Source organism: Myotis nattereri (assembly GCF_964212035.1).
Source record: "Myotis nattereri genome assembly, chromosome: 3".
Classification (NCBI taxonomy): domain Eukaryota; kingdom Metazoa; phylum Chordata; class Mammalia; order Chiroptera; family Vespertilionidae; genus Myotis; species Myotis nattereri.
In genome coordinates, this window is record NC_138077.1 from 190,347,074 (window position 1) to 190,372,085 (window position 25,012).

A 25,012-nucleotide genomic window follows, 5' to 3' on the forward strand; every position below is an offset into this window, starting at 1 on the left:
CTGAGGGTTCCTGCTCTTCTCTAAGCTGGGAGAGGGCTGGAGTGAGGGGCAAGGGGGGGGGGGGGCTCACACAGTGGGAGCACCTCAGCAACGCCTTAGGACAGAGGTCCTTATTCTAGCAAGGACCCTGGTTACATGAAACAGAGACCCACTTGACAGTTCAAAGAAAGGAGTGAGCAGATTACAAGGGACCCTAAAGGTGGAAAATCAAGAACGACTGGGCCTTCAGGAACTAGAACTAAGAATGGGCCTCTCTCTTTTCTCTGGGCCTCACAGGCTCTTATCCCCTTGGCAATATTTGCATCTTTTCCTGGGTTTCTCTCCAGACTTCCTGGGTTCCCCTGCACCAAGTGGCTGCATCCTAACTCTGTATCAAGACTCACTAGCGATGACAATGCCCCTCTGTGTCTCTTAGCTCCAGTTCCAAAGCAAAATAATCTTATTGGTTCAGCTTAGCTTTGGGGGGGGGGGGCCCTTGGTCCAATCATCTATGGCCAGACCAGGTGCTGATATGCGGGTCTTCAGGCAGAGCAGTTCCCCCCAGAAGGAAGCTAGTGGCAGCAGATAGTGGGGCTCGGCTTCTCCAGGGTTACAATGGCCCATGCGGTGCACTATGTACTAGTTAGGGAAAGGGATCCCCTCTGAGTGGAAGCGTCCCTGTAAGTATGCAGCCAGACCATGGTGGCACCTTTGGGCTAGTTAGGAAAATAGACCCCTTCTTCTCAACAAACACAGCCTTGTCATGCCATATGCACAGCTTGACAAGTGGAGTGTGGTCAGAGGTTGAGTAGAGCATAATTTGTTTGTTATACCATTCACAGGAGCCCCGCCCAAAGCCCTGAGACCCCCTACACTGACCAAACATGGAAAGGATTGGGGATGGGAGCTGGTGGTGGAATGTTCCTCTCAGAAGACCCCTCAGTAGTCAGAGAGGCACTGTCCCCTGCCTGGGGTTGGGGACAGTGGCAGCTGCTGGTGCCTGCTTCCTTCTGAAACGCTCAATTGCTCTTACAAGGGCTTTCTCAAGGACGCGTGGAGGGGGCCAGCTGCCTTGGCAGGAAGCAATTAGGACGGAGGAAGGAGGCTGACCTGGCCTCAGGGCAACCATGAACCTAAGGAGGTGACTCAGAAGTCTGGGAGCTGGGGGCTGCCATTCCTGGCTGAAGCCACACTGGGGGGATGGGGAGTCCTGCCTCCTTCCTGTCTTGGAGTGCATAGGCCCTGGATTACCATCTCCTTAAAACTTCCCCTAAGCCCTCATCATCTCTAGCCCAGGTGAGTCCATCTGTTCTCAGGCTTGCTCTCTGCACCATTTACCTGCCCCAGAGCGATCTCCCTAAAGCAGTGATGGCGAACCTTTTGAGCTCGGCGTGTCAGCATTTTGAAAAACCCTAACTTAACTCTGGTGCCGTGTCACACATAGAAATTTTTTGATCTTTGCAACCATAGTAAAGCAAAGACTTATATTTTTTGATATTTATCTTATATATTTAAATGCCATTTAACAAGGAAAAATCAACCAAAAATATGAGTTTCTGTGTCACCTCTGACACGCGTGTCATAGGTTCGCCATTACTGCCCTAAAGCATAAATCTGACCATGTCAACTCTTCAGAAGACCCAACCCCCCCCGGCCCTCAGTATCAACCTCCCCCAAGGCCTTGCAGGATCTTTCGCCTGCTGACTTCAAAAGCCTGTTCTTCCTCGCCCTCCTCCTCCTGCACCCTGCATTTGAGGCATCCCGAATTGCCCCCCCCCCCTTTCCCTAAGGGATCTCTTAGGCTTCTGCGCCTGTACACAAGCCATTGTCCCTCTCCCGTCTCAATGGTCTCCTCTGTGGAGCCTACACAGTTCATCATGCGATTCCCTGTCAGCTGGGCTGGGCAAATGTGTAACGGAGACTGGGCTAGTTGAGGCTTTGGGTTGCAAATAAACAAAGTCAAACAAGCACAAGCAAAAAGAGAGACTTAGTGGCTCATGTAATTGGGAAGTTCAGGCTCTGCTGGATCCAGAGGCTCAACGTTGCACCTTCTCTCCTTCCCTGCTTCTGCCTTTTCCTCTCTGTGACCTCATTGTCCTCCCCAGGGGGGCATCCCCCCTGATCTTTCACCTGCCTCAGAGAAAGGAGGGTTCCCAGATCACATTGCCCCAGAGAAGAAAGAGCCCAATCTCCAAGCATCCAAATATAAGAGTATGGCAGAGTGACCCAGCTGGGCCACATGCTCATCCTTGGTTCAATCACTGTGTCCAAGAAAATAGGGCTCTACAGTTGGTCAGACTTGGGCCACATGCCTATTCCTATGACCAGGGAGGCAGGGAGGCAGGGAGGCAGGGAGGCAGGGAGGCAGGGCCAGTTACTAGAAGAAGAAGGTGGGAAAGGTTGCTAGTAAAAAAATAAATAAAAACAGCATGCAGCTGGTGTGGCTCAGCAGTTGAGCATCCACCCAGGAACCAAGATGTCACCTGTTCGATTCCTGGTCAGGGCACATGCCTGGGTTGTGGGCTTGATCCCCAGTAGGGGGACGTGCAGGATGTCTCTATCTCTCCATCTCTCTCCCTTCCCCTCTCTCTAAAAACCAATAAAAACATATTTAAAAAACAAACAAACCAATAGCCACCAACTTTTCAGGGAGGCATTTGTTGAAATGATGTGGAGAATATCATGGAAATTTAGAGATGGGCACGTTAGCCAGAGCCTCAACTGGGGCTTGAGAAACTGTCAGGATCAGAGGTAGCTCCCTCTCAGGGCAGCATGGTTCCTCTTTTGTAGGGTCTCGACTCCCTTCTGCACATCTTCTTCCGTCTTTACCTGCTGATCGGCTCATTCTGCTCACAGCTCACTGAGGCTCATCCAGGTCTCTTGGAAGCCAACTGCATTTCACGGCATCCTCAGCTTCCACACTTGCGGTTGACGTTCCAGTCCCTGTTCCCCAATTCCAAATTCTTCAAAAAGAGGAATCTGGCCCAGATCAACTTTTCAACCGAGGCCACACAGGTCAAAGTTCACTGGACAGCATGGGGATGGCTCACCTTTGGGTCAAGTGCTCACTCCCAACCCAAGTAACCACCTATTCAGTGATGGCGAACCTTCTGAACTCGGCGTGTCAGCATTTTGAAAAACCCTAACTTAACTCCGGTGCCGTGTCACATATAGAAATTTTTTGATATTTGCAACCATAGTAAAACAAAGACTTATATTTTTGATATTTATTTTATATATTTAAATGTCATTTAACAAAGAAAAATCAACCAAAAAAATGAGTTCGCGTGTCACCTCTGACACACATGTCATAGGTTCGCCATCACTGACCTATATGATCTCCTAAGTGATTTCTTCTTCTTCTTCCTCCTCCTCCTCCTCCTTCATGAGGCACCTGAGAATAATTGACCCCTTCCTAGAGTTTCATTATTTATTGTTGTGTAACAAGCCACCCCATAACTTAGTGCTTAACACAACAACACTTTATTTTTTTTATGACTCTGTGGGTTGGCTAGGCTCAGCTGGGAGGTTTTCCTGCTTCATGGCTGGGTCACTCATCCAGCAGCATCCCGCTGGAGCTGAGCTGGAGCTGAAACAGCTTAGACGGCCCACTCATATGTCTGGCAATTGATGCTGACAGTCTCCGGGGAAACTACTGTTCTCCACTGGCTACTTATCCTCCAGGGCCTCTCGGCCTCACCCTGTGGACCTTCCGGCAGGACATCCAGACTTCTTTACCTAAGCTGGCTCCCAAGAGGGCAAAAATGGAATCTGCAAGGCCTCTGAAGGCTTAAGCTTGGGAACTGTATAACATCCCTTCTACCGCATAATATTAGTCCACTCAGATTCAACCCCACCGCTGGATGGGAGAAATGTCAAAGCCACATTGCCAAAGGGCAGGCAGGATGGGAGAGAGTTTGGGCTCATCTATGGAAACAATCCACCAAGCCTTGAGAAGGGCAAGTGAAAACATACTTCCCCAATCCTAAAACGTTGTATTGTTATTATTTCCCCTTTCCTCCCACACAAGGTTTGATTCGTTCCTCCCAGGAAGGCAGAGTCTGTCCAGGTCCCTCCATTCTGTACCCCGTCCCAGGCAGACGCCCTCCAGGCCAAACCAGTATTTTTTCCTGCTGTTTCCACCCACCTGTGCGCACGCTAGGCTCGCCATGAGACTCCAGGGTGGTGGTTCAGGCGTCTTTGATTCCAGCGCTCGCCTTCCACCCACCCTCCATCCAGCCACTTACTTCATAGCCCTTACTACTCAACCCAAGCTTGGTAGGTGGGGCCTGGGAGTGCGCGCCCCCTGCTGGCTCTTGAGGGACCAGCAAGAACTCGGGTCTGGAGGGAGAATCCCTGGGAGTCTCTCAGATCTGGCCCCCCACCCCCGCCCCCCGCACGCAGAGAGCCTGGTCCCGACGCGGACAAGGGCGCTTCTGCGCGGGTGGGGAAGAGCTGCGGGGCTGGGTCTGCCACTGTGCGCCCGGCCGGAAGCGGCTCCCGCTGGTGGACGGAGCTGTGCATCCACTACCCACCCCCCCGCGGAATGGACTAGGGTTCGAGGGAAGGGGACGCCGCTCAGGGGGGCCCTGGGTCCTTGCAACGGAGGGGGAAACAAGGTTAGCTTGGGGGCGGGAGACAGCTAGCTTTTCATTCTTTCTTTGGGATTCATCATCCTGGGAAATAAGTTGCCAGGCCGCCCCGCCCCCCCATCCCAAATCCACAAGCCCAGCTTCAGGCCCCCTTCACCTGAGAGCCGAGAGGCCAGCCCCCCGCCCGCACCCCATTCGCTTCGGGAGTGGGGCGGTCAGGGAGGAGGGCCCAGCTACCCTCTGATGCACACACACAGACAGCAGCCACGCGCGGGCCACCGAGAGGGCGAGGCTGGCACCCCCGCCCCCACCCCGCCCTCCCGCGGGCTCGCACGCCCACAGTCCCCGCCGCTGCCCGCTCCCTTCTCGCGCCCGGGACGCGCCTCGCTCCCGCCGCTCAGCCCCGCGAGCTCCGCGTCTGCGCCGCCCGCCCGGCCCGGCTGGGTCACAGCCGGAGATGGAAGCCGGGGAGCCCCGGGAGCCGCGCGAGCCCGGGCTGGGGGCAGAGACCGCCGCGGCCACGGCCATGCGCTGGGAGGAAGCCAACACTTTCTGCGGCAACCTCACGCCCAAGAAGACACCCAAATCGGTAAACACGGGGCGCGGGTGTTCGGGGAGGGGAGGGGGAAGGTCCCGGGGAGGGGTCGAAGGCCGCCGAGAGAGGGACCCTGGCGCCGCTCCGGAGGGAACACCGTCCCTTAGCACCGGAGTGCGCCCGGCAGCTGGCGCGGGCTCGGGGTTATTTTGGGAGCTCTGCTCCGTGTTTCTTCCCGGGCTCGGGTTCCCCGCCAGGATCCCCCTCCCCCATGCCGCTAGGGCCCAGCTCCGGCCCCGAGGCCAGCCCCTCCCGGTGCGGCTGCCTGGGGCGCACGGGCAGCACTGGTGGCCAAGCCGGTCCGTGAAGCCCGCGGAAGCGACCCGGACCCCAGAAACCAGACTGGAAACCCGGCTCCTCCATGCTGTGCGCCCCGGTTTCTGCCATCCGGGTACTGGGCTTCGCACTCGAGCCTATGCATTTGAGGATCTGGCTCAGGGCCATGCGCCCCGGGCTGGGGCGCCGTGTTCCCCGCGCCCTGAGAGTGCGCTCGGGGCTCTGCGCCCCTGGCCCTGGGCTTCCGACGCTGGACTCTGCACCTCGGCTCCCTGCGCCCTGGGCGTTAACGGCCCTGCTACCTCCATGGTGGTCTCAGCCCTGCAGGACGCACGGAGAGGAGAGAGGTCCTCTTCCAATCCCACAAGTTCTTGATGCCCTGGTTGCCCTGGTTGCTAATTCCCGCTTATCAGACATCGGTGCTGGCGGAGGGGACTGAGAACAGAGGCTGGCTCAGAGCATCCTCCAAAAAAGAGCTCCAGCCTGACCTCAGTGTGTCCTGCTACTTCCTTCCAAAGACCCTACCCCAGGAGGCCCACCTGTCAACAGTCATTTCTGCAGCAACAGGGGGACTGAGGTGAGTTAGGCTGACCCTGCCTCAGGCCTCACACTGCCCTGAGGGGGAGCCCCTGCAGGTGGTGAGTGCTCAGGTGAAAGGCCCTACCAGTGCAGGGGGTGCAGAGAGGCGTAGCTGCCACTAAGGGAGGCTCTGTAGAAGTGGCCTTTGCGCTCATCTTAAAGTGGTTTTGCCATGCAGAGAGAAACAGGGTGGGCAGAAGGCATGCAGATGGCCACTGAGGGGGAGAAGGCAGGATCTTTGGGAGAAGAGTTGGAGGAATGCCAGAGGCCCATGGAGGGCCTTGAGTACCATGTTAAGGAGCCGGGACCTTATTCGGTGAAGTTAGGGGTTTTATTTATTTATTAATATAATTTAAGTTGATTTCAGAGAGGAAGGGAGAGGGAGCAATATATCAAAACATCAATGATGAGAAAGAATCATGGATCAGCTGCCTCCTGCACGCCCCACACTGGCAATCGAGTCTGTAACCAGGCATGTGCCCTGACCAGGAATTGAACCATGACCTCCTGGTTCATAGGTTGACTCTCAACCACTGAACCATGCCAGCTGGGTGAGGTTAGGGCTTTTAAAACTAGGTTCCATGGAGCCCCGTGAATCCAATTAATTTTTTTCTTCTTCAAAGTATGTTTTATACTGTTAAAAATGTATAATAAAATTCAACTCACTCAAATGTGTTATGTGGATGTTTTGTGCACCTTGGAGACTACCAACATATTAATTTATGCTGCGGATTGATTTTTTTTTTTTAAGCAAACCACAGAATAAAGTTTTTCCTGTCATCTGTTTAATAGAAGAGTATCTTGAGATTGCTGACAATTATTGCTGAGTCTCTTGAGGCTTGTACTTTAAAACAAAACAAGGCATTTGCAACCACTTATTGGTGTGAATCAGGGCTTTCTCAATACTGCAAAAACCAGCCAACGCAGAAACAAATTGACTAGATGATGAAGCTGAAGTCTGCACTGGCATCCTAACTTCCAGTTTCGAATTTGTCATCACCCAGACAACTGTGTTGTTGTCATTGGTTGACATTATAATAAATACTTTATGTACATGTAATGTATTTGGATTTGTACAATAAATGTATACCAATACGATGTAATATCTGGTTTACATACTGGAGTTTCCCCCAAGAGTTCATTTGAATAAAAGATCAACCTACTTTTTCAAAAACCATGAAAACCAGCCCTAGACGGTTTGACTGAGTGGACAGACTGCGAGCCTGCAGACTGAAGGGTCCCAGGTTCGATTTTGGTCAAGGGCACATGCCCTGGTTGCGGGTTCGATCCCCAGTAGAGGGCGTGCAGAAAAGAGCCAATCAGTGATTCTCTCATCATTGATGTTTCTCTCTCTTCCTCTCTCCCTTTCCCTTCCTCTCTGAAATCAATAAAAATATATTTTAAAAAACCTCACAAACATGCATGAAACTATTATGGAATTATGCCTGATTTTTCAGCAAGGGATTAATTTGGTTCCATTTTCATTTTAGAAAGATCACCCTGGGCAGTGGTGAATAGATTGAAGGGGGTGCATCTGGCAGCAGGCATACCAGTAAGGAGGCTGGTTCCTGTCTGAAGAGCAAGCTGTCATGGTCTGGGGATGGAGAGAAAGGGATGGACGTTGGGGATTAGAGTGGAGAGTGGAGCTCACCAACTTATTTCCTCCCCAAGCTCCAAGGAACCAGGGAACTCAGGCCCAGCTGTCAGTCATGACCTCTCTGTCAGCCTCTGACCCTCACAAGGTGCCTGGTGGCTTCCTGGCCCCTACTCCTTCCTGCCATAGCCTCTACTCCCACAAGCTATATTGGGGGCTTTAGGCCTCATGCGCCCCATCAAGGCCTGTCCTGGGCTTATGCTCATTCCCAAGAGCCTGAGTGAAGTTTTTAAGCCCTGAGATCCTTAGGAGACTCTCACCTCATGGGGTCAGAGGACTTCCTCATTGCACACCTATCTGTCTGTCTCCTCCAGCAGCCCTGCTCCTTCTAAGTCCGTCTAGAAATAACAGCTTTTGGCCATGTTCCTATCTTGGTCCCAACAGACAGAATTATATCAGCCAAAATGAGAGCTCCTCAGACAGGCTGAATGGCGTTGAGCTGCTCTCCATTATCCCCCCACCCCTCCTCCACCCCACCCCCAAGCCAGCAGGGGGACACCAGCCTGGCCCCAAGCCCTGGTGGAAGGCAGAGAGAGCTGGCGGGACCCGGGCTCCCTGGAGGCCAGTGCTCTCAGGCTGAGTTCTGGTCTAGGGTAAGGGTCTTTCTAACCCACCCAATCTGAAATCTGGACTTCTTTCTGACTTCTGGAGGGTCACCTGACAACACATGACAGGGTGGCCCCCCTCTGCAGCTAGGTCCAGGAGGGTCTCTGAGTGCTTGCTCCTCCCCAGCTCTGGCCAACTCCTTTCACCCGTTCCTTCAACTCCACCTGGAGCCCTCATCTCTGCCAGCTGGGATCCATATTTCCTGCAGCAGCTCCTGCCCGCTTGGCCCTTAGGCTCCACGTGACTTGCACAGTGTCAGAGCAGGCTGAGTGGGGAGGCAGGGTCCTCCATTCTGAGAGCAAAGAGAGCCCTGTCCTTAGAATCCTCACTGGGAGAGCCCTGTGCCCCTCACCATTTCTTCCAAATCTGGAAAGGAAAGTGCTGTGTGTGGGTGTGTCCCAGGGAAGTGGCTGAAGTAGCAGGGGTTGGGGTCTTCTGGGAGTTATTGAGGAGGGGCCTATGGGGGAGTGCTGCTCTGTGGACAGAGGCCAGAGACTTGGGGTCTTATCCCGGCTCTGCGTTGACTTGGCTGTGTGACCTAGAGTAAATTTCTGTCCCTCTCTGAGCCTCTTCTCCTATATATATATTTTTTAAATATATTTTTATTGATTTCAGAGAGGAAGGGAGAGGGAGAGAGAGAGATAGAAACATCAATGATGAGAGAGAATCATTGATCGGCTGCCTCCTGCACGCCCCCCACTGGGGATTGAGCCCACAACCTGGGCATGTGCCCTTGACCGAAATCGAACCCGGGACCCTTCAGTCCCCAGGCCGATGCTCTGTCCACTGAGCCAAGCCAGCTAGGGCTCTTTCCCCATATTTAAAAGAAAAAAGGCAGCTGGGATAGTTTGCTTGCAATTGCTCAAAATGGGATGGGATGGGGTCTGGGCAGGTCAGCCAGCGGGGACCCAGAACACGGCAGTCTGGCAGGGACTGTGGGACAGAAAGTGAAGAGTGAGACCTTGGCCGGCTGCCTGGACTGGAGTGGCCGGCTTGGGAACCTGCCTGAAGGTGCTGGGAGGGCAGCTGATTCTCTGTCCTTGAAGGGATGATGGGCCCTGTCCCCAGGGCAGTAAGCCACCAGGCTCCCTGGGTTTATGAGAGTGGGACTCCCAACTCCCTCCACCCCACTCTTACCATCCCTGGCCATCCCGCTATCACTTTTTTCCTCTAGGTCAATGGTCTGGAACCTTTCTTCTGCCAGGGGCCATTTGGATATTTATAACATCATTCAAGGGCCATACACAATTACCAACTTGAAAATTAGCCTGCTAAATTTGATCAAACATTTCATTAACCCACCCCTAATGCCTTGGCAGGACCAGACCAAATGATTTTGCAGGCCGGACATCCCCCACTCCTGTTCTAGGTCTTTTAACTTTATCTTCTAGGTCTTTTAACTTTACCTTCTTTCCTTGAAGGCTCTCAGTTGCTAAGGGGGTTGGGTGGTACACAGGCCAAGGACACATAGATATTAGGTGTACCGGTTAATAATGCGGATTTTTTTCAATAGATGGAGGTACACATATGTTGATATATATGTGACTTGATATGTATGCTATTTTGTTGTATTGACAACAAGCTTCAAAACTTCATATGTCAAATTTGCTGAAGGTGTAACATTATAGATATTTTTACGCTTAAAAAAAGAGCATTTGCGGGAAGTTTTAATTCATTACTTTATTTTGAAGAAAAGTGCTGCTGAAAGTTATCGTATACTTCGGGAAGCTTATGGTGAACATGCTCCATCTCAAGATACGTGTGAGCGCTGGTTTAAACGCTTTAAAAGCCATGATTTCGATGTGAAAGGCAAAGAACGTCCAGGTCAACCGAAAAGGTTTGAAGACCAGCAATGACAAGCGTTATTGGGTGAAGAGGCGTGTCAAACGCAAAAGCAGCCTGCAGAAAGATTAAACGTTGCTCAGCAAACAATTTCCGATCGTTTACAAGCAATGGGAAAGATTTTAAAGGGAGGAAAATGGGTGCCACATCAACTGAACAAAAGACAAATGGAAAACCGAAAAGTCATCAGTAAAATGTTGCCTCAACGGCACGAAAGAAAGTCTTTTTTGCATCGAATTGTGACTGGCGATGAAAATGGATTTATTTTGAGAATCCCAAATGCACAAAAGCGTGGGTTGATCCAGGTCAACCATCAACATCGACTGCAAGGCCAAATTGCTTTGGAAAGAAGACAATGCTCTGCGTTTGGTGGGATCAGGAAAGTGTGGTGTATTATGAGCTTCTAAAACCAGGTGAAACCGTTAATACTGATCACTACCGACAACAAATAATCAATTTGAACCACGCTTTGATCGTAAAACCACCAGAATGGGCCAGAAGACACAGCAAAGTAATTTTGCTTCATGATAACGCACCATCACACACTTCAAAACCAGTTAAAGACATGTTAAGAGATCTTGCCTGGGAAGTATTAACCCACCCACCGTATTCACCAGACCTTGCTCCTTCAGATTACCACTTGTTCCGATCGATGGCACATGCACTTTCTGAGCAGCACTTCAGAAAGTACGAAGAAGTGGAAGATTGGGTCTCTGAATGATTTGCCTCAAAACAAGAAACGTTCTATTGGGACGGTATCCACAAATTACCTGAAAGATGGGGGAAATGTGTAGCTAGCGATGGACATTACTTTGAATGAAGCACTTTTGATGTTTCTCTTGAAGTTATCGTGTTTTCTTGTATTACAAAATCCGCATTATTAACCGGTACACCTCGTACCCTGTGGTGGCCAGCGCCTGGAGAGTACTGGCGCTGAGCCCCAGGGGAGAGGCGCCTGTCCTGCGCTGCCCTAGGCTGGCCTGCTGGTGGGAGTGAAAGTCACATGCAACCTGAGGCCTCCCTCACGAGCTTGGGGAGCTCCTTGGTCTTCCATTCCTAGTCTGAGGTCTTAAGGCCTCATTAGCCACTCACCAATCATAACTACTTAAATATAAATTGATTAAAATAAAATACAATAAAAAATTCAGGCCCAGCCCTAGCTGGTTTGGCTCAGTGGTCGAGCATTGGCATAGGGACTGAAGGGTCCCAGGTTCAATTCCAGTCAAGGGCACATGCCTGGGTTGTGGGCTCAATCCCCAGTAGGGGGTGTGCAGGAGGCAGCCGGTCAATGATTCTCTCTCATCATTGATGTTTCTATCTCTCTCTCCCTCTCCCTTCCTCTCTGAAATTAATAAAAAATATATATTAAAAAAAAATTCAAGCCCAGCCGGTGTGGTTCAGTGGTTGAACATCGACCTGTAAACCAGGAGGTCCCGGTTTGATTCCTGGTCAGGGCCCATTGCCGGGGTTGTGGGCTTGATCCCCACTGTGGGACCTGCAGGAGGCAGCTGGTCAATGCTTCTCTCTCATCATTGATGTTTCTGTCTCTCTCTCTCCCTTCATCTCTGAAATCAATAAAAATATATTTTTAAAAATTCATCCCTTTTGATACTTTAAGCAATAAAAAAAAAAAGAAAGAAAAAATAAAAATTCAGTTTCTCAATCTCACTAGCCACATTTCAAGTTACTCCAGCGGTTCTCAACCGGTGGGTCGCGACCCCTTTGGCGGTCAAACGACCCTTTCACAGGGGTCGCCTGAGACCATCCTGCATATCAGATATTTACATTATGATTCATAACAGTAGCAACATTACAGTTATGAAGTAGCAATGAAAATAATTTTATGGTTGGGTCACAGCATGAGGAACTGTGTTTAAAGGGCCAGAAGGTGGAGAACCACTGAGTTACTCCATAGCCACATGGACAGCTCTGGACATTTCTATTTTCACAGAATGTTCTGTTGGACAGTGCTCTTCTGAAGGACAGCACGAATTTCTGCCTTGGGGAGAGGTCATCAGCTCCATGGGGGCAGGGGTCACACCTGTCTTGTTTCTTGCCATGTCCCCAGCACAGTGCCTGTCACATGGTAATCACTCAATGTTGTCAACTGATTGGAGCCCAGGCTTGACTCCAGAGAGAAGCAGCGGGGCCAGTGTGTGACCCACAGGGCTAGGCAGGAGCAGGCCAGAAAGCAAGGCCCCTTTACTTATTTTTAATTTTTAAAAATATAAATTTTTTTTATTGATTTCAGAGAGGAAGGGAGAGATAGAAATGATGAAAGAGAAACATTGATCGGCTGCCTCCTGCATGCCCCCTACTGGGGACTGAGCCTGCAAGCCAGGCATGTGCCCTGATCGGGAACTAAACCCTGACCTCCTTGTTCATAGGTCAGCGCTCCACCACCGAGCCATGGTGACCGGGCACCAGGCCCCTTTATGAATCTTGCCCCCAACTTGAGCCCCTCATTTGTACAGTGGGACTCATGCTCAGGTCACAGAGATGTAGTGGGACTCTGGGTGTCTGTGAGTCCTCTGGGAGCCCACACCCTGACCTTCGCCAGGGATTATAAAGGGCCCAGCTGCTGCTGTGATGGCATGCCCCTGGCGCCATTCTACTGGAGACGGTGAAGGAGTTCTGAGACCCTCCTGGGCTCTGAGAGGAGGCCCTCTAATCTAGCACCTTCCTACTCTTCTGGGCTTACCTTTACTCAGACCCCCGTGCCCCGGGCTCTGCTCACCTTTGTGGATGCACCACCGTGTATGTACACACTCTTCATGCCTTACTTCATCCTCCTCCTCCTCCTCTCCCATGACAACTTCCTGTGAACCTGTCATCAAGGCTTTGCTTTTCACCTGTGTTCTGTCACTCATTTCCATCCCTTTTGCATCTCTGTTTACCTGACTTTCTCCCCTACCAGCCTGTGAGCTCTGAGGACAGCAGCCAAGTCTCTACCAGGACCACCCTCAGGCAGAGCCCAGGTGCCTGGCATAAAGAACCAGCAAATATTCACCCAATTGGCATCAATCAAAAAAATATTCTCCAAAGACAGAGAAACAGCGATCAGACTATCAATACCCAGAGGGAAAGTAGGGGAGGGTGGGGCTAAGGGGAAGAGATCAACCAAAGGACTTGTATGCATGCATATAAGCCAAACCAATGGACATGGACAACAGGGGGATGAGAGCATGAGTGGCAGGGGGGCGGGGGGGGGAGGTTGGGGGTTAATAGGGGGGATGAGGACACACTTGTAATACCTTAACCAATAAAGAAATTAAAGATAAAAAAAAATATTCTCTGAGTACCTACTATATTGAGCAACCTGAACAGATTAGGGCACTGAACTGAAGTTTCTGGTTCATGTTAAATTTTGTCATGGCAAATAATGTTTCCCAATAAAATATGTTATTTAAAAGCTTAGGAGCATTAAAAATTTACTGGGCACCTACCATGTGCTAGGTACAGTTCTAAGCACTAGAGATACAACAAATGAACAAGATAGTCACAGTTCCTCTTCCCTCAGAACTTAGACATTGTTCCTACTTCCTCTCTAGAACTTTGTCTGGAAGTAGAAACAAGCAATTATAATGTATTGTTAAATTTTACTAAAAGGAAATAGGAAAATAGGGAAGAAAAAGGAAGCAGAAGAGGTGGCAAACCCATGACTAAGGGTGAAGGAAGCCTTCCTAGAGGTGACGTATTGTTTGAGACCCAAAGGTTGGGCAGAAGTTAGCTGGGTGGAGAGTCAGGGAAAGAGTAGATCAGGAAGGGAAACAGCATGTGCAAAGGCTCAGAGAAAGAGTGGAAGGTGTGCTCACACATGAGAGAGTTCAGCCTGAGCAAAGTGGGGTCATGGGAAGGTGAGCGCGGAGAGCGAGGTAGGGAGTCTGTTATGAAGCGCTTCCTACTCCATACCAAAAGCTAACAACTAGAGCCTGAGAAACCTGGGCACCACTGAAGGGGAGGGGGACGTGATCAGATCTGAACTTGAGAAAAACCCATGACAATAATATGGATGACAGATTGGAGGAGAGGAGAGATATTGATGGACTGGACTATGGTAGGGAAGACAAAGTGGCTGGATTCTAGTGGTGCTGACAGTTGTTGGTGGGGAAAGGGAGCTGAGGAAGAGGGGAGACCTGCATTGAATTTTGGGCTTCTGGTTGAGGTGAGGAGTTCGTGGTTGTGCTCAGCAGTGAGATGAGGAAGGAGGGAGGCGTCCGGGTTTAGGGGTGGAGTCTCAGCTTTGGGCATGTTGAGTTTGAGTGTCTGTTAGTCAACAGGGACAGTTAGATACATGAGTCTGGAGCTGGAGAAAGATCTGGGCTGGGGACAAATGTTCTTGTATAGTTGTCATGTTTCTAAGTACATTTCCTCCTAAGGGCGTGTAGCTCTCATTTTATAATGGAAACCATCTGAAGACCATCTTGAGCATCGGTCATACTCTGGCTCCATACACTGTATTCATTCATCTGTTGTGTCCAGGTGGCTGGTTAGATTGCAGACTCCCCTAGGGCATGGCCCTGCTTATTGGTGGGGAGGCTTCATCTCCCTCAGTCCCCAGCTGGGTTTTTCACAGAGGAGGTCCTGTCCTAGGTCTGCCCCTGCCCAATACTAAGCCTCCTAGCAGAGGCTGGGCCTGGTCTTCTCCTGCCCCAGGACTCAGAGGGGCTGGCCCATGAGACCCACCTCAGGTAAGTGGAAGTGATGGCCCTTCTCCTGCACCTCTGCAGCCCAAGCCTCAGAATGCAGTCACCATTGCTGTGTCCTCCCGAGCCTTGTTCCGCATGGACGAGGAGCAGCGGATCTACATGGAGCAGGGCGTGGAGGAGTACGTGCGCTACCAGCTGCAACATGAGAATGAACCATTCAGCCCTGGGCCGGCCTTCCCCTTTGTGAAGGTGAGTAGCAGTCCACTCCTGGGGAGGGGGGTAGGGTAGGAAAAAGCACTTGCATGGATGTTTGAGTAAGGAGAAAGGGCCCTCTGGGAGGATGCTACCCCACAGGAGCACGGCTTGGCTAGGGCCAGAGCCATTGTGGGAAGAGGCCACCCCATACTCTGGATGAAGGCAGCCCCACATCAGGTAATGAACCATCTTGGTGAGTGGAGCATGGGCTGGATTTCAGCCTCCACTCATGCTTCCAGTGAGGCAGCCCTGAGCAATAATCAACCCGCCCAATGGCAGAGATGAGGCAGAGAAAGTCCATGCCCACTGATCTCACGCCAACTCTGGCCCCTGACCTCCCCTCTCCTCTCCCATCGTCCTCCCCAACCCTGGCTACCAACTCCAGCTATTAATTCCCAGGGGGTCTGAGCTGGAGCCACCCCCCCCCCTCTCCCATCTAGGCTCTGGAGGCGGTGAACAAGCAGCTTCGAGAACTGTACCCCGACAGTGAGGACATCTTTGACATCGTCCTTGTAACCAACAACCACGCTCAAGTGGGTGTCCGTCTCATCAATAGCATCAACCACTATGGTAAGCATGAGGTGTCTGGCCATGGGACGCCCCTGCCAGACCCCTGGGGATGGGGCCACACCTCTGCCGGGTAAGGGCATGCCAACTAGAACCCCAAACCCAGTGGTGCACTGGTAAACTGGCTCTTTAAAAAAAAAAATTGTAGCTTTGCCATTTTCAGGATATAAACATTTCCACTTATTATGACTTATTTCAAGCTACCAGAAGTTGAACAATCTAACTGGCTCAAAAAAATCCCAGGATGTTTAACATTCAGTTCTTGCAAGCCAATATAAGCCAGCTCCAGCACACCACCGCACAGCCCCACTCCCTACGTGATTGGGCAGGGCACGTGCTTCCCGCAAGCCTCAGTTTCTCTATCTGTGATGGGGCTAAAGGCCTCACAAGGCTGCTGGGAGAAACAGGCAGTCATCAGAGTGAATGGGGCTTCATTCAAATTCTTCTTAAACAATCTTTATTGTTGAAAGTATTACAGATGTCCCCCTGTTTCCCCCATTTACCCCTTCTAGCCCACACCCACGCCCCTCTAATTCTTAATTGAAAGCACTTGACCCTCCAGAGCTTGTTTAAGTTGAAAAGAATGTTTTATCAGGTTATAGGAGTGTCTCTTAGAACCACAGGACAAGCAGTAAATTGGGCCAGAAAGGCCTGCATCCAAGAACTGGAAATCTCTCCTGGGCCCCTTCTCTCTCTGGGCCACACGAGCCCTTATCTGCTTCTCTACTTTGTTCTTCTTTTTTTTCTTTCCTATCTATTTTTCTCCCCAAATGAGGCTCTCTGCTTTTCCTGAACATGGCCAAAATTTATAAGTTTGCAAGTCCTTGTTTTAGGAAACCAAGAGAGTCCAATTGGCGTTTTTAAAAAGTTTTTTTTTTTTTTTTTGGAAGAGAGAAACATCGATGTGACAGTGCAACATCAATCAGTTGCCTCCTAACACTCCCACCAGGGATCGAGCCTGCAACCGGGCATGTGCCCTGACTGGGAATCAAACCGGCAACCTTTCAGTGTATGGGGCGATACCCAACCAACTGAGCCACACCAGCCAGGCCACTTGGCATTTTAAAATCCTAATTTCAAATTTCTGGGAGCAGGAATGATCTTCAAAATATTTAACCACCATAGCCCTAGCCGGTTTTGCTCAGCAGATAGAGCGTTGGCCTGCGGAGCAAAGGGTCCCGGGTCGATTCCGGTCAAGGGTATGTACCTTGGTTGCAGGCTCCTCCCCCTGATCCTGTGCAGGAGGCAACCAATTGATGTGTTTCTCTCACATGGATGTTTCTTTGTCTTTCCCTCTCTCTTCCACTCTCTCTAAAAAGAATCAGTGGGAGAATATCCTTGAGCAATGATTAACAACAACAACAAAAGTTAACCACCTGTGATGTATTCACCGAGTAATCAGGATAGACAGCACCTGTAGTGCCAGAGCCCACCCAGAGGAATCCCTGCTGAGCCCAGCATTACCCCTTCATTGTTCTGCGTGAGGGGTCGGGTAGTGTTGGGCTAAATTAGCCGCTAACTCAGAGCAACAGCCATTGACCAACTAGCAAATATTTTACAACCTATGCAGGCATGGGTACTAGGTGACTATCAGCCCAGGCTGTGAGAGAATCTGATTGGCTCAGCTTGGATCAGGTGTCTGTTCCTAGCCAATCAGCTATGGCCAGGAGAGCCACTCATGGCTAGGGATCCACCTTGTGTAGTACTGTGACTCCTGGACAAGAGGATGTTACTGTGAGCCAGGAAATTGCTCCAGAGGTGATCATCCTCATTTCAAGGATGAAGGAGGGAGGGGCTTAGAGAGGGGGACTGCTGGCCTAAAATCACTCAGAGAATCACTCCACTGTCCCACCATCACTCAGAACCAAGATGGTGTCTGTTGGAGATGGAGGGACCACTCTGAGGCCCTAAGGGTTGACCCAGGAATCACCGGAGTATTCTCTATCTCCTCCCCAGACCTGTTCATCGAGAGGTTCTGCATGACAGGTGGGAATAGCCCCATCTGCTACCTCAAGGCCTATCACACCAACCTCTACTTGTCAGCTGATGCAGAAAAAGTTCGAGAAGCCATTGATCAAGGTGAGTCAAACTGGGGAGGGAGAATATGGGGAGTCTGGCAAAGGGATCCCAGAAGGGGAGGCCTTTAGGCTTCATCCTAAAGCTCTGAGCAGGTGCTAGTGGTTGCCATGGTAACTGGAAGAGGGGTACCTTTTGTAATTCCTATGACCTGTCCAATAAATCTGAGAACAAGGCCCCCCTATTCATTATTGCCCATCTAATCCACTCTTCCACCCCCCTCCCTACCATGTTAAGGATGCTTTTACTTATCACCATCACCCAGGCTTCTGTTTCCATGGAAACCCTCCTTTCAGCCCAGAAAGCTACTCCCTTCTAGGAATCCTCCCGGTCAGTAGGAGTTCTGATTCCTGTGTGACCATGGGCAGCTTCTGTCCCTGTCTTGGCCAATGGGGAGGAAGATAAGTATCTAGTCCAGCGTGGGCAATGAGTGGGGTCTGGGAAATGGCCAGCATTCCAGCAGCTGAAGTGAGCTTAGGAGACCCAGCCACAAGTACTGACAAAGAGAACTGCCCTCCATGTGTCTCTTTCAGGGGTCAGTGTTGGGTGGTAGACCCAGCCTTGGTCCTCCAACAGGGTTTGTATTCCTATTGCACATAGAAGAAAACAGGCTGGCAGGCCCCATTTCCTGAGAGGGCTCCTCAGGCTCAGCACTGCTGGAAGGTTTATCAATCAACAGTGTATTCACTCTTCCCCATCATGCTGTCTCCTGCCTAGAAGCTTGGCCTCTCTCTCCCTGGCGCCTCCTCTCTGAGCTGCTTGGGCCTCTGGGAGGCTATCTTTAACCAGGAGCCAGAAGCTATTTCCCTACACAGATGTCACACCCTCCGGTCAGGGCCTTGACACGGGCCTGCATGTGTGCCTCTACATGTCTGCAATTTGAGCTCAGGCTGGAGAGGAAGGGGTGGCAGGGGCAGGCCCTGCCCAGGGTCGGGTGGTTCAGGTTCATCTTGGCTCCATCATTGGCAGAGCTGAGTAGGTGCCTGGCCCGATGCCCAGGGCCGGGTCCTACAAGTAACATCCTCAGGCTAGCAAAGTTGACACTGCTCGCCTCTCCCAAATCTCTGCCCAAGCCCAGCCCCTGTGATCCAAGATTCCTGAAGAGCAGGGCCGAGTGGCCTTCGGAGAGATGAAGAAGAAGGAATGGGCTGAGCTGCTGACCAGGTCTCCAGCCTCTAGCACTGTCTCCCTTGTCCAGTGTAGCCCTAGTCTGGAGCCTGGGTTTCCCACAGGCTAGGAGAGGCCCAGGGTTGCAGACAGTCTGTGCCACAGTCCCTGGAATTATTGCTGCCTCTCATGGCCACCCACGTTGCTTCAAGGAACCCAGAGTGGCCAGGCTGCCTTGAGAAGGGCATACCTGGGTGCCCTTGTGGCAAAAGACTGAGGGGGTGCCCACCCCAACTCCACCCCCGACGGCAGCCTGGGATCTCAGCCCCAGGCAGAGCTGAAACAACCTTCATTTTACCTTGCCTCAGAGCAGGTGAGAGGCTTGCTGGAATCAACAGCAAGAGAGCGAGGCCAAGCCAGAGGCAGGGCTCCTTCCCAGCCCCCCTGTAGGTCCGTATTAGGGGCTGTGGATAACTCCGGGAAGGATATCAGTGGCCTGGGGGACCCTCCCTTCCAGCCAGGACATTCCGATGGTCCGTACCAGCGTGACCTTACTAGACAATAAAGCATTGCCATCCCTCCACACTGATTGATAAATGGCTCTTGTCCTGAGTCCTCTAAGTGCCCCACCCTGCTTCCTGGGACTCCCCCAGACCTTCCCACAAAGCAGCAACTAAAGGGAAACTCAATTCGGACCAGGGCCCTCAGAGCAAAGGCCAACATCCATTCTGATTGGCCAGGTGCTAAATATTCTGAATGTTAGCCCTTGTTAGCTTTGCTCTGAGTCCTGGGAGAGGCAAGTGGGACAAGAATAGCCCGAGCTGCCCTAGCTGGTTTGGCTCAGTGAATAAAGCGTCAACCTGCAGACTGAAGGGTCCCGGGTTCGATTCAGGTCAGGGGCAGATGCCCGGGTTGTAGGCTCGATCCCCAGGAGGGGGGCGTGCAGGAGGCAGCTGATGGGTGATTCTCATCATTGATGTTTCTATCCCTCTGTCCCTCTCCCTTCCTCTCTGAAATCAATATACAGTGGGGCCTTGACTTACGAGTGTCCCAAGTAACGAGTTTTTTGAGATACCAGCTGTCTCTCAGCTGATTTTTTGCATTGAGTTGACAGAGTAATTTGAGTTAACGAGCTCCTTAACGAGATCGGTCTTGGAACGAATTAAAATCGTAAGTCAAGGCCCCACTGTATACATATTTTTAAGAATAGCTTGAGCTAGCCCTCCCCTGGCCCCAGGCAGCTGAGGCAGGCATCAGGGGGCCCCCTCTTGCCAGGATAAAGGCAGACAACCTTTGCCTCTCTCTGCCCAGGGATCGCAGCCGCCACCATCTTCAGTCCCAGCAGGGACATGGCTGTGTCCCAGAGTCAGCTGCGCGTGGCCTTCGACGGGGACGCTGTGCTCTTCTCGGACGAGTCGGAGCGCATTGTCAAGGCCCATGGGCTGGACAGGTTCTTCGAACATGAGAAGGCCCATGAGAACAAACCCTTGGCCCAGGTGCTTCACAAACTCCCCAGAGCCCCTGAGTGGAGCCAGATGGCTCCGCAGAACCTGCCCTTGGCTGGAACCAAACTCTGAGCTTGACCCAGAACCCAGCCAGGTCCCCTCACCAAGCCTCCAGCCTTCATCCCTCTCACCTGACCCCTGGCACCCTCAGTGAGCTTCTACCCTCCCACTGAGCCCCTGTTCCCCTCACTGCAGTCCCATCCTCCTTTTGAAGTCCCCATCCTCTCTCTAAGCCCCTCTCAGAAGCCCCTACCTCTCCTTTGCTGCTCGTAGCTGAGGTTTTCATCCCCTTCTGGAAGTCCCCATCCCCTCTCTGAGGTCTCCATCCCTCCTCTAAAGTCCCCATCGCACTCCGAACGCCTCACCTCTCCCTCTGACTCCGCCATCCTCTCTCTGGAACCCTCATTCCCTCTCTGAGGTAGGCTCCCCTACTCCCCTCACTGGAGGAAAGGAAACACTGGACTGGGCCAGGGAGATCCACTGGGTGTGGGGTCTGGAGCAGCCCCTCTGCTTTGGGCCACACCAGCCCTAACCACCTCCTGCCATCCATCCCTTGGCAAGGGGCTCAGGGACCCTCACTCACTGTCTAACTGCTCAGGTGTCTCCCTGAGAGCAGAATAGGCCCTAGACTCTAGGGTCGTGACCCCTTTGTCGGTCGAACGACCCTTTCACAGGGGTCACCTAAGACCATCCATCCTGCATATCAGATATTTACATTACGATTCATAACAGTAGCAACATTACAGTTATGAAGTAGCAACGAAAATAATTTTATGGTTGGGTCACAACATGAGGAACTGTATTTAAAGGGCCAGAAGGTTGGGAACCACTGCTTAGAGCCTGGTTGAAATCCTTGGGGCCAGAGCTGTTGGGATTCCCTAGTCCTCCTGGGAGCTCCTATTTGTGCTTTTAACAAAAATCCACATCATCCCAGAGTCCCTCTCTCCGACCGCTCAGCAGGCTCCAGCCGTGGCCCCTGGACATTCATCCCACCTCCATTCTCACCAGTTCCCTCCAAAACCCTTGGGAATCAGGGCAGGACAGTCTTCCCACCAAGTGGTAGGCAGAGCCAGAGACCACTGCTCTGCGAGGGGGCTCCAAGACTGGCAGCCCACCTGTCCTTATTCCCAGCTGCTGCTGGGCTTTTCTTCTTTTCCTCTGGTTCTTTATTCACTGTCCTCATTCATCGTTCCCAGCACTTCCTTTCCCTGACCCTAGAGACACAGAGCATGGCGCCCCGAGCCAGCTGCACGTTGGTCTGTCTGTCCATGTTGTTTGCAGCTGGACTCCATTCTGCCTGGAGGGTGCCCAGGCTGTGGTTGCTAAATATTTCTAGTATCCTCCCTGCTGGTGAGCACAGGTCATACTATGGAGCTGTAGGACAGACACCCATGTACCCGAGGGGCACACAGAAGGACATACATAGGAACAGCTCTCCTGGCACATTTTTCTGACACAGTCACCCCCAGTCACAGCGGCACAGATACCCACACCGCCGTAGGCACCTGCCGCCCCACTGATGCGCAGTGGCCTGAGCAGGCATAGCAGGACCGGGAGCCGTGGGGACCTTGAGAAGCTTCCCCACCCCAAACATCAAGACACGAGTGCTTCAGGGAGGAGCCCAGCTGGAGAGGGGGCCCAGGTCTGGGAGCGGGGTGAGCTCACAGTCTCCCCTTGCCTTCTCGTAGGGACCCCTAAAGGGCTTTCTGGAGGCCCTGGGTAGGCTGCAGAAGAAATTCTACTCCAAGGGCCTGCGGCTGGAGTGCCCGATCCGCACCTACTTGGTGACGGCACGCAGTGCAGCCAGTTCTGGGGCCCGGGCGCTCAAGACCCTGCGCAGCTGGGGCCTGGAGACAGATGAAGCCCTGTTCCTTGCGGGCGCGCCCAAGGGCCCCCTCCTGGAGAAGATCCGCCCTCACATCTTCTTTGATGACCAGATGTTCCACGTGGCTGGTGCTCAGGAGATGGGCACAGTGGCCGCCCACGTGCCCTACGGGGTGGCACAGACACCCCGGCGGACTGCGCCTGCGAAGCAGGCCCCAGCTGCACAGTAGCCGAGCCCACAGTGCTCCGGGCACAGCCCCCTGTCGCCCTCCCACATGCCGTCCACTGGACCCTTCTCGGCCCACCGCACTGCCTTGCTGCATGTCTGCCCTCACCCCCGGGAGGGAGGCGCTGGTACGCCACTCTGCAGATGGGCCGGCGTCTCACCAGCCCTCACTGGGGGCCCACACTGTGCCATGATGCTGGCTAGGAAACTAAGACCGCGGCTGGATTTCAGGGGAAGTGGATGGAGGGTCAGAGGAGCCAGGATGCCTCAAAAGGGCTTTGGGGTGAAAACCAGCTCGGTGTCGGGCCAAGAACTCTGCTTTGAGGGAGAAGAGGTCTGGCCTCTAAGCTCGATCCTGGCATTAACGGCATAACTTTGAGCGATTCCCTCCCTTTCATGGGGTTCAGGTTCCCCATCTTTTAGGTGGTTTTCAAAATCGCCTTCAGCTAAAGAACTTGGTTTTCTAAGGTTGCCCTCTTTAAAGGAAGCATTCTGTGCCAGGGCTGGCACTGGTCTGCACGCCCCTTTGCGCGGGTTATGGAAGGAGGCTACAATGAATTATGAAAAGAAGGCCCTTCCTCTGGGCGGGCCACACCCACGCGGGGGTACACAGTTACGTTAGCAGGATATAAGCGGGATGTCAGCCCCCATTGGCTCCTCAGCCCAGAGGCCTTTGTCAGCTGGGCAAAACGCACAATGGTCCACAGCAACCCTACCTATAATTTTACACATTTGGAAACCACTGGGCAAGATGACCCATTTGCTGCCGAGGATCCTCTAATCTGAGTCATCAGGGGCAGCTGCCAGGCCTGCCCCATCTGGGAAAGGAATGGGGGAGTGAATTAAACCTGCATGCAAACTCTGGTGTAGCCAGCAGGGGGCACTGCAGGCACTTCCTGGGGAGCCGCTTTAGTAGCCGCCTGCCCACTGCTTCCTTTGCTTTTGCTCTTAGCCAAAGTTCAGCTGTTCCCGCCTGCCAACCCCTTCGCCTCACTCCCTCAATTATTGTATCCTGCTGTGTCGCCAAGCAGCCCTGCCAGTAGGGGGAGTACTGGGGTTTACTGTGTGGGCCCAGGGGAAGAGAGCTCAGTGGCTGAAGGGGGAGGCTGTCCAGGCTGAGATGATGTGGGATGTGTGAGGAGGTCTGGTCTGCGGCAGTGACCCGTTAGAGAGGAAGGAGCTGAAATTGCACTGGAAGATTCCCCCGCTATGGGAGTGTGAGTGGAGGTAATGAGCTCCCCGTCACTGGGATGCTGTGCAAGGGATGCCCTCTGAGGTACACCTGTGAACCTCCACCCTGGCAGGAGCCCCTGCAGCCCCTTCGTCACCACTTCCGGGGTAGAATTCTCACTGCCTGATGGCAGCCTCCTCCCTTGTGACCAGCCATGCTCTCTGCAGGGGTGGTGGCACCAATGGCTGGCCCCTCAGGAAGACCCAGAGGTGCGAGCAGACATCTGTATGGGGGGCCGATTGCCCGGCTCCTGGGGGGCAGTCCTAGCTGTGAGCAAGCACTTTGTGAAGAAAGCCAAAGGTACCAGCGAAGTGGGCAGGAGCCTGGAGGTGTGTGGGGGAGAACTGGAACACTTGTGGGGGCAGGAGAAAGGAGTGAAGAGCCATCCGGGGCCTGACCTTTGTCCTTTTGAGGACTCAGCTCACGGTCTGAATGGGCACAGATTCTGGGTAATGTAGGGCGGGCAGTGGCTGCAGAAAGGTCACCAGGAAGGAGGGAAGAGTAAGCACACAGAGGTGGTTCTGTATTGGAGCAAGAGTTTGGGCCAGAATCGAAGTGCTCGGCTGAGCTTTTGCTATCGGCTCCTAGAGGCTGGTCCTGTGGGCAAAGGGCCAGGCTGTGCCGAGTGCTCCGGGCAGATGCCCAGCACTGACTGCCTGACCAGGGGAAGGGCAGGGGATGAAGATGTCTTTGCACGAGTTCATTTTCATGCAGTCAGGACCTTTTTGGGCAACAGAGGAGGCCTCAGGGCAGAGCGTTTGGTTTTGAGCTTCCTCTACCCATGCTCCAAGCCCAGCCATGGATACCGTGAGACCTAAGAGGGAAGGAGGAGGTCAGTGAGCTCAGCCCAAGTCACTTTGATCTTGGCTGAACCACAGAAACATCTGCTCGCCACCCCTCGGGTCAGAATCACCCCCTTGGATGAGCCTCCAGGGCCCAGCAGGCGTTAGGCTGCGTGACCAGGGTGGACATGTGCACTGTGAAGACAGCACCAGATGTCGCCTAATTAAGATAAACCCCAGGGATTCTGGGAGCCAAGAAGTCCTGCCCCCAGGACCTAATGATAAACACCGATGATTCTTCTAGGTCTGTTTTCCTTCTAAGCAGGAAAATAGGATGCTGGAAGCCAAAGATAAGGTGCAGTAAAAGCCTGGATTTCACTGGAGCCACCATTAATAGACATAGACAGCCGTGGGCCGTGAGAGACAGTCGGGTCCAAATTCTATTATTGCAACCATAAATGAGCATCTCGGGCCTGGAGAGAGAGCTTTCAGAGGCTGGAATAAAAGGCCAGACGTTCTGAGGGCAGGGCAGGCTCGGGCAGCAGCCAGACACACCTGATTGTTTCACAGGTGAGAAGGAGCATTCAGCAGGCAAATTAAAAAGCCAGGTGAGCACCAAAGCCGCAGGCCCAGCCTGTTCTGCAGCTGGGGGCAGGGGGGGGGGGGC

At 52.6% G+C, this 25,012-nt stretch overlaps 1 protein-coding gene across 1 annotated transcript; it reads left to right on the forward strand.

Annotated features, from left to right (window-relative positions):
• Nucleotides 1-5,019: 5,019 nt before the first annotated feature.
• On the forward strand, nucleotides 5,020-23,194 carry NT5C1A (5'-nucleotidase, cytosolic IA). The gene is made up of 6 exons (XM_081085721.1): nucleotides 5,020-5,160; nucleotides 14,854-15,021; nucleotides 15,468-15,597; nucleotides 17,551-17,673; nucleotides 20,089-20,273; nucleotides 21,971-23,194. The coding sequence occupies exons 1-6, from the start codon at nucleotides 5,029-5,031 to the stop codon at nucleotides 22,334-22,336; spliced, it is 1,104 nt and encodes a 367-aa protein (XP_080941847.1). The 5' UTR covers nucleotides 5,020-5,028; the 3' UTR covers nucleotides 22,337-23,194.
• The last annotated feature ends 1,818 nt before the right edge of the window (nucleotides 23,195-25,012 follow it).

Coding starts and splice junctions, on each gene's coding strand:
- NT5C1A (XM_081085721.1), top strand. CDS start 5,029: ATGGAAGCCGGGGAGCCCCGGGAGCCGCGCGAGCCCGGGCTGGGGGCA. Junction 15,022..15,467: donor CGGCCTTCCCCTTTGTGAAG/GTGAGTAGCAGT, acceptor TCTCCCATCTAG/GCTCTGGAGGCGGTGAACAA. Junction 15,598..17,550: donor CAATAGCATCAACCACTATG/GTAAGCATGAGG, acceptor TCTCCTCCCCAG/ACCTGTTCATCGAGAGGTTC.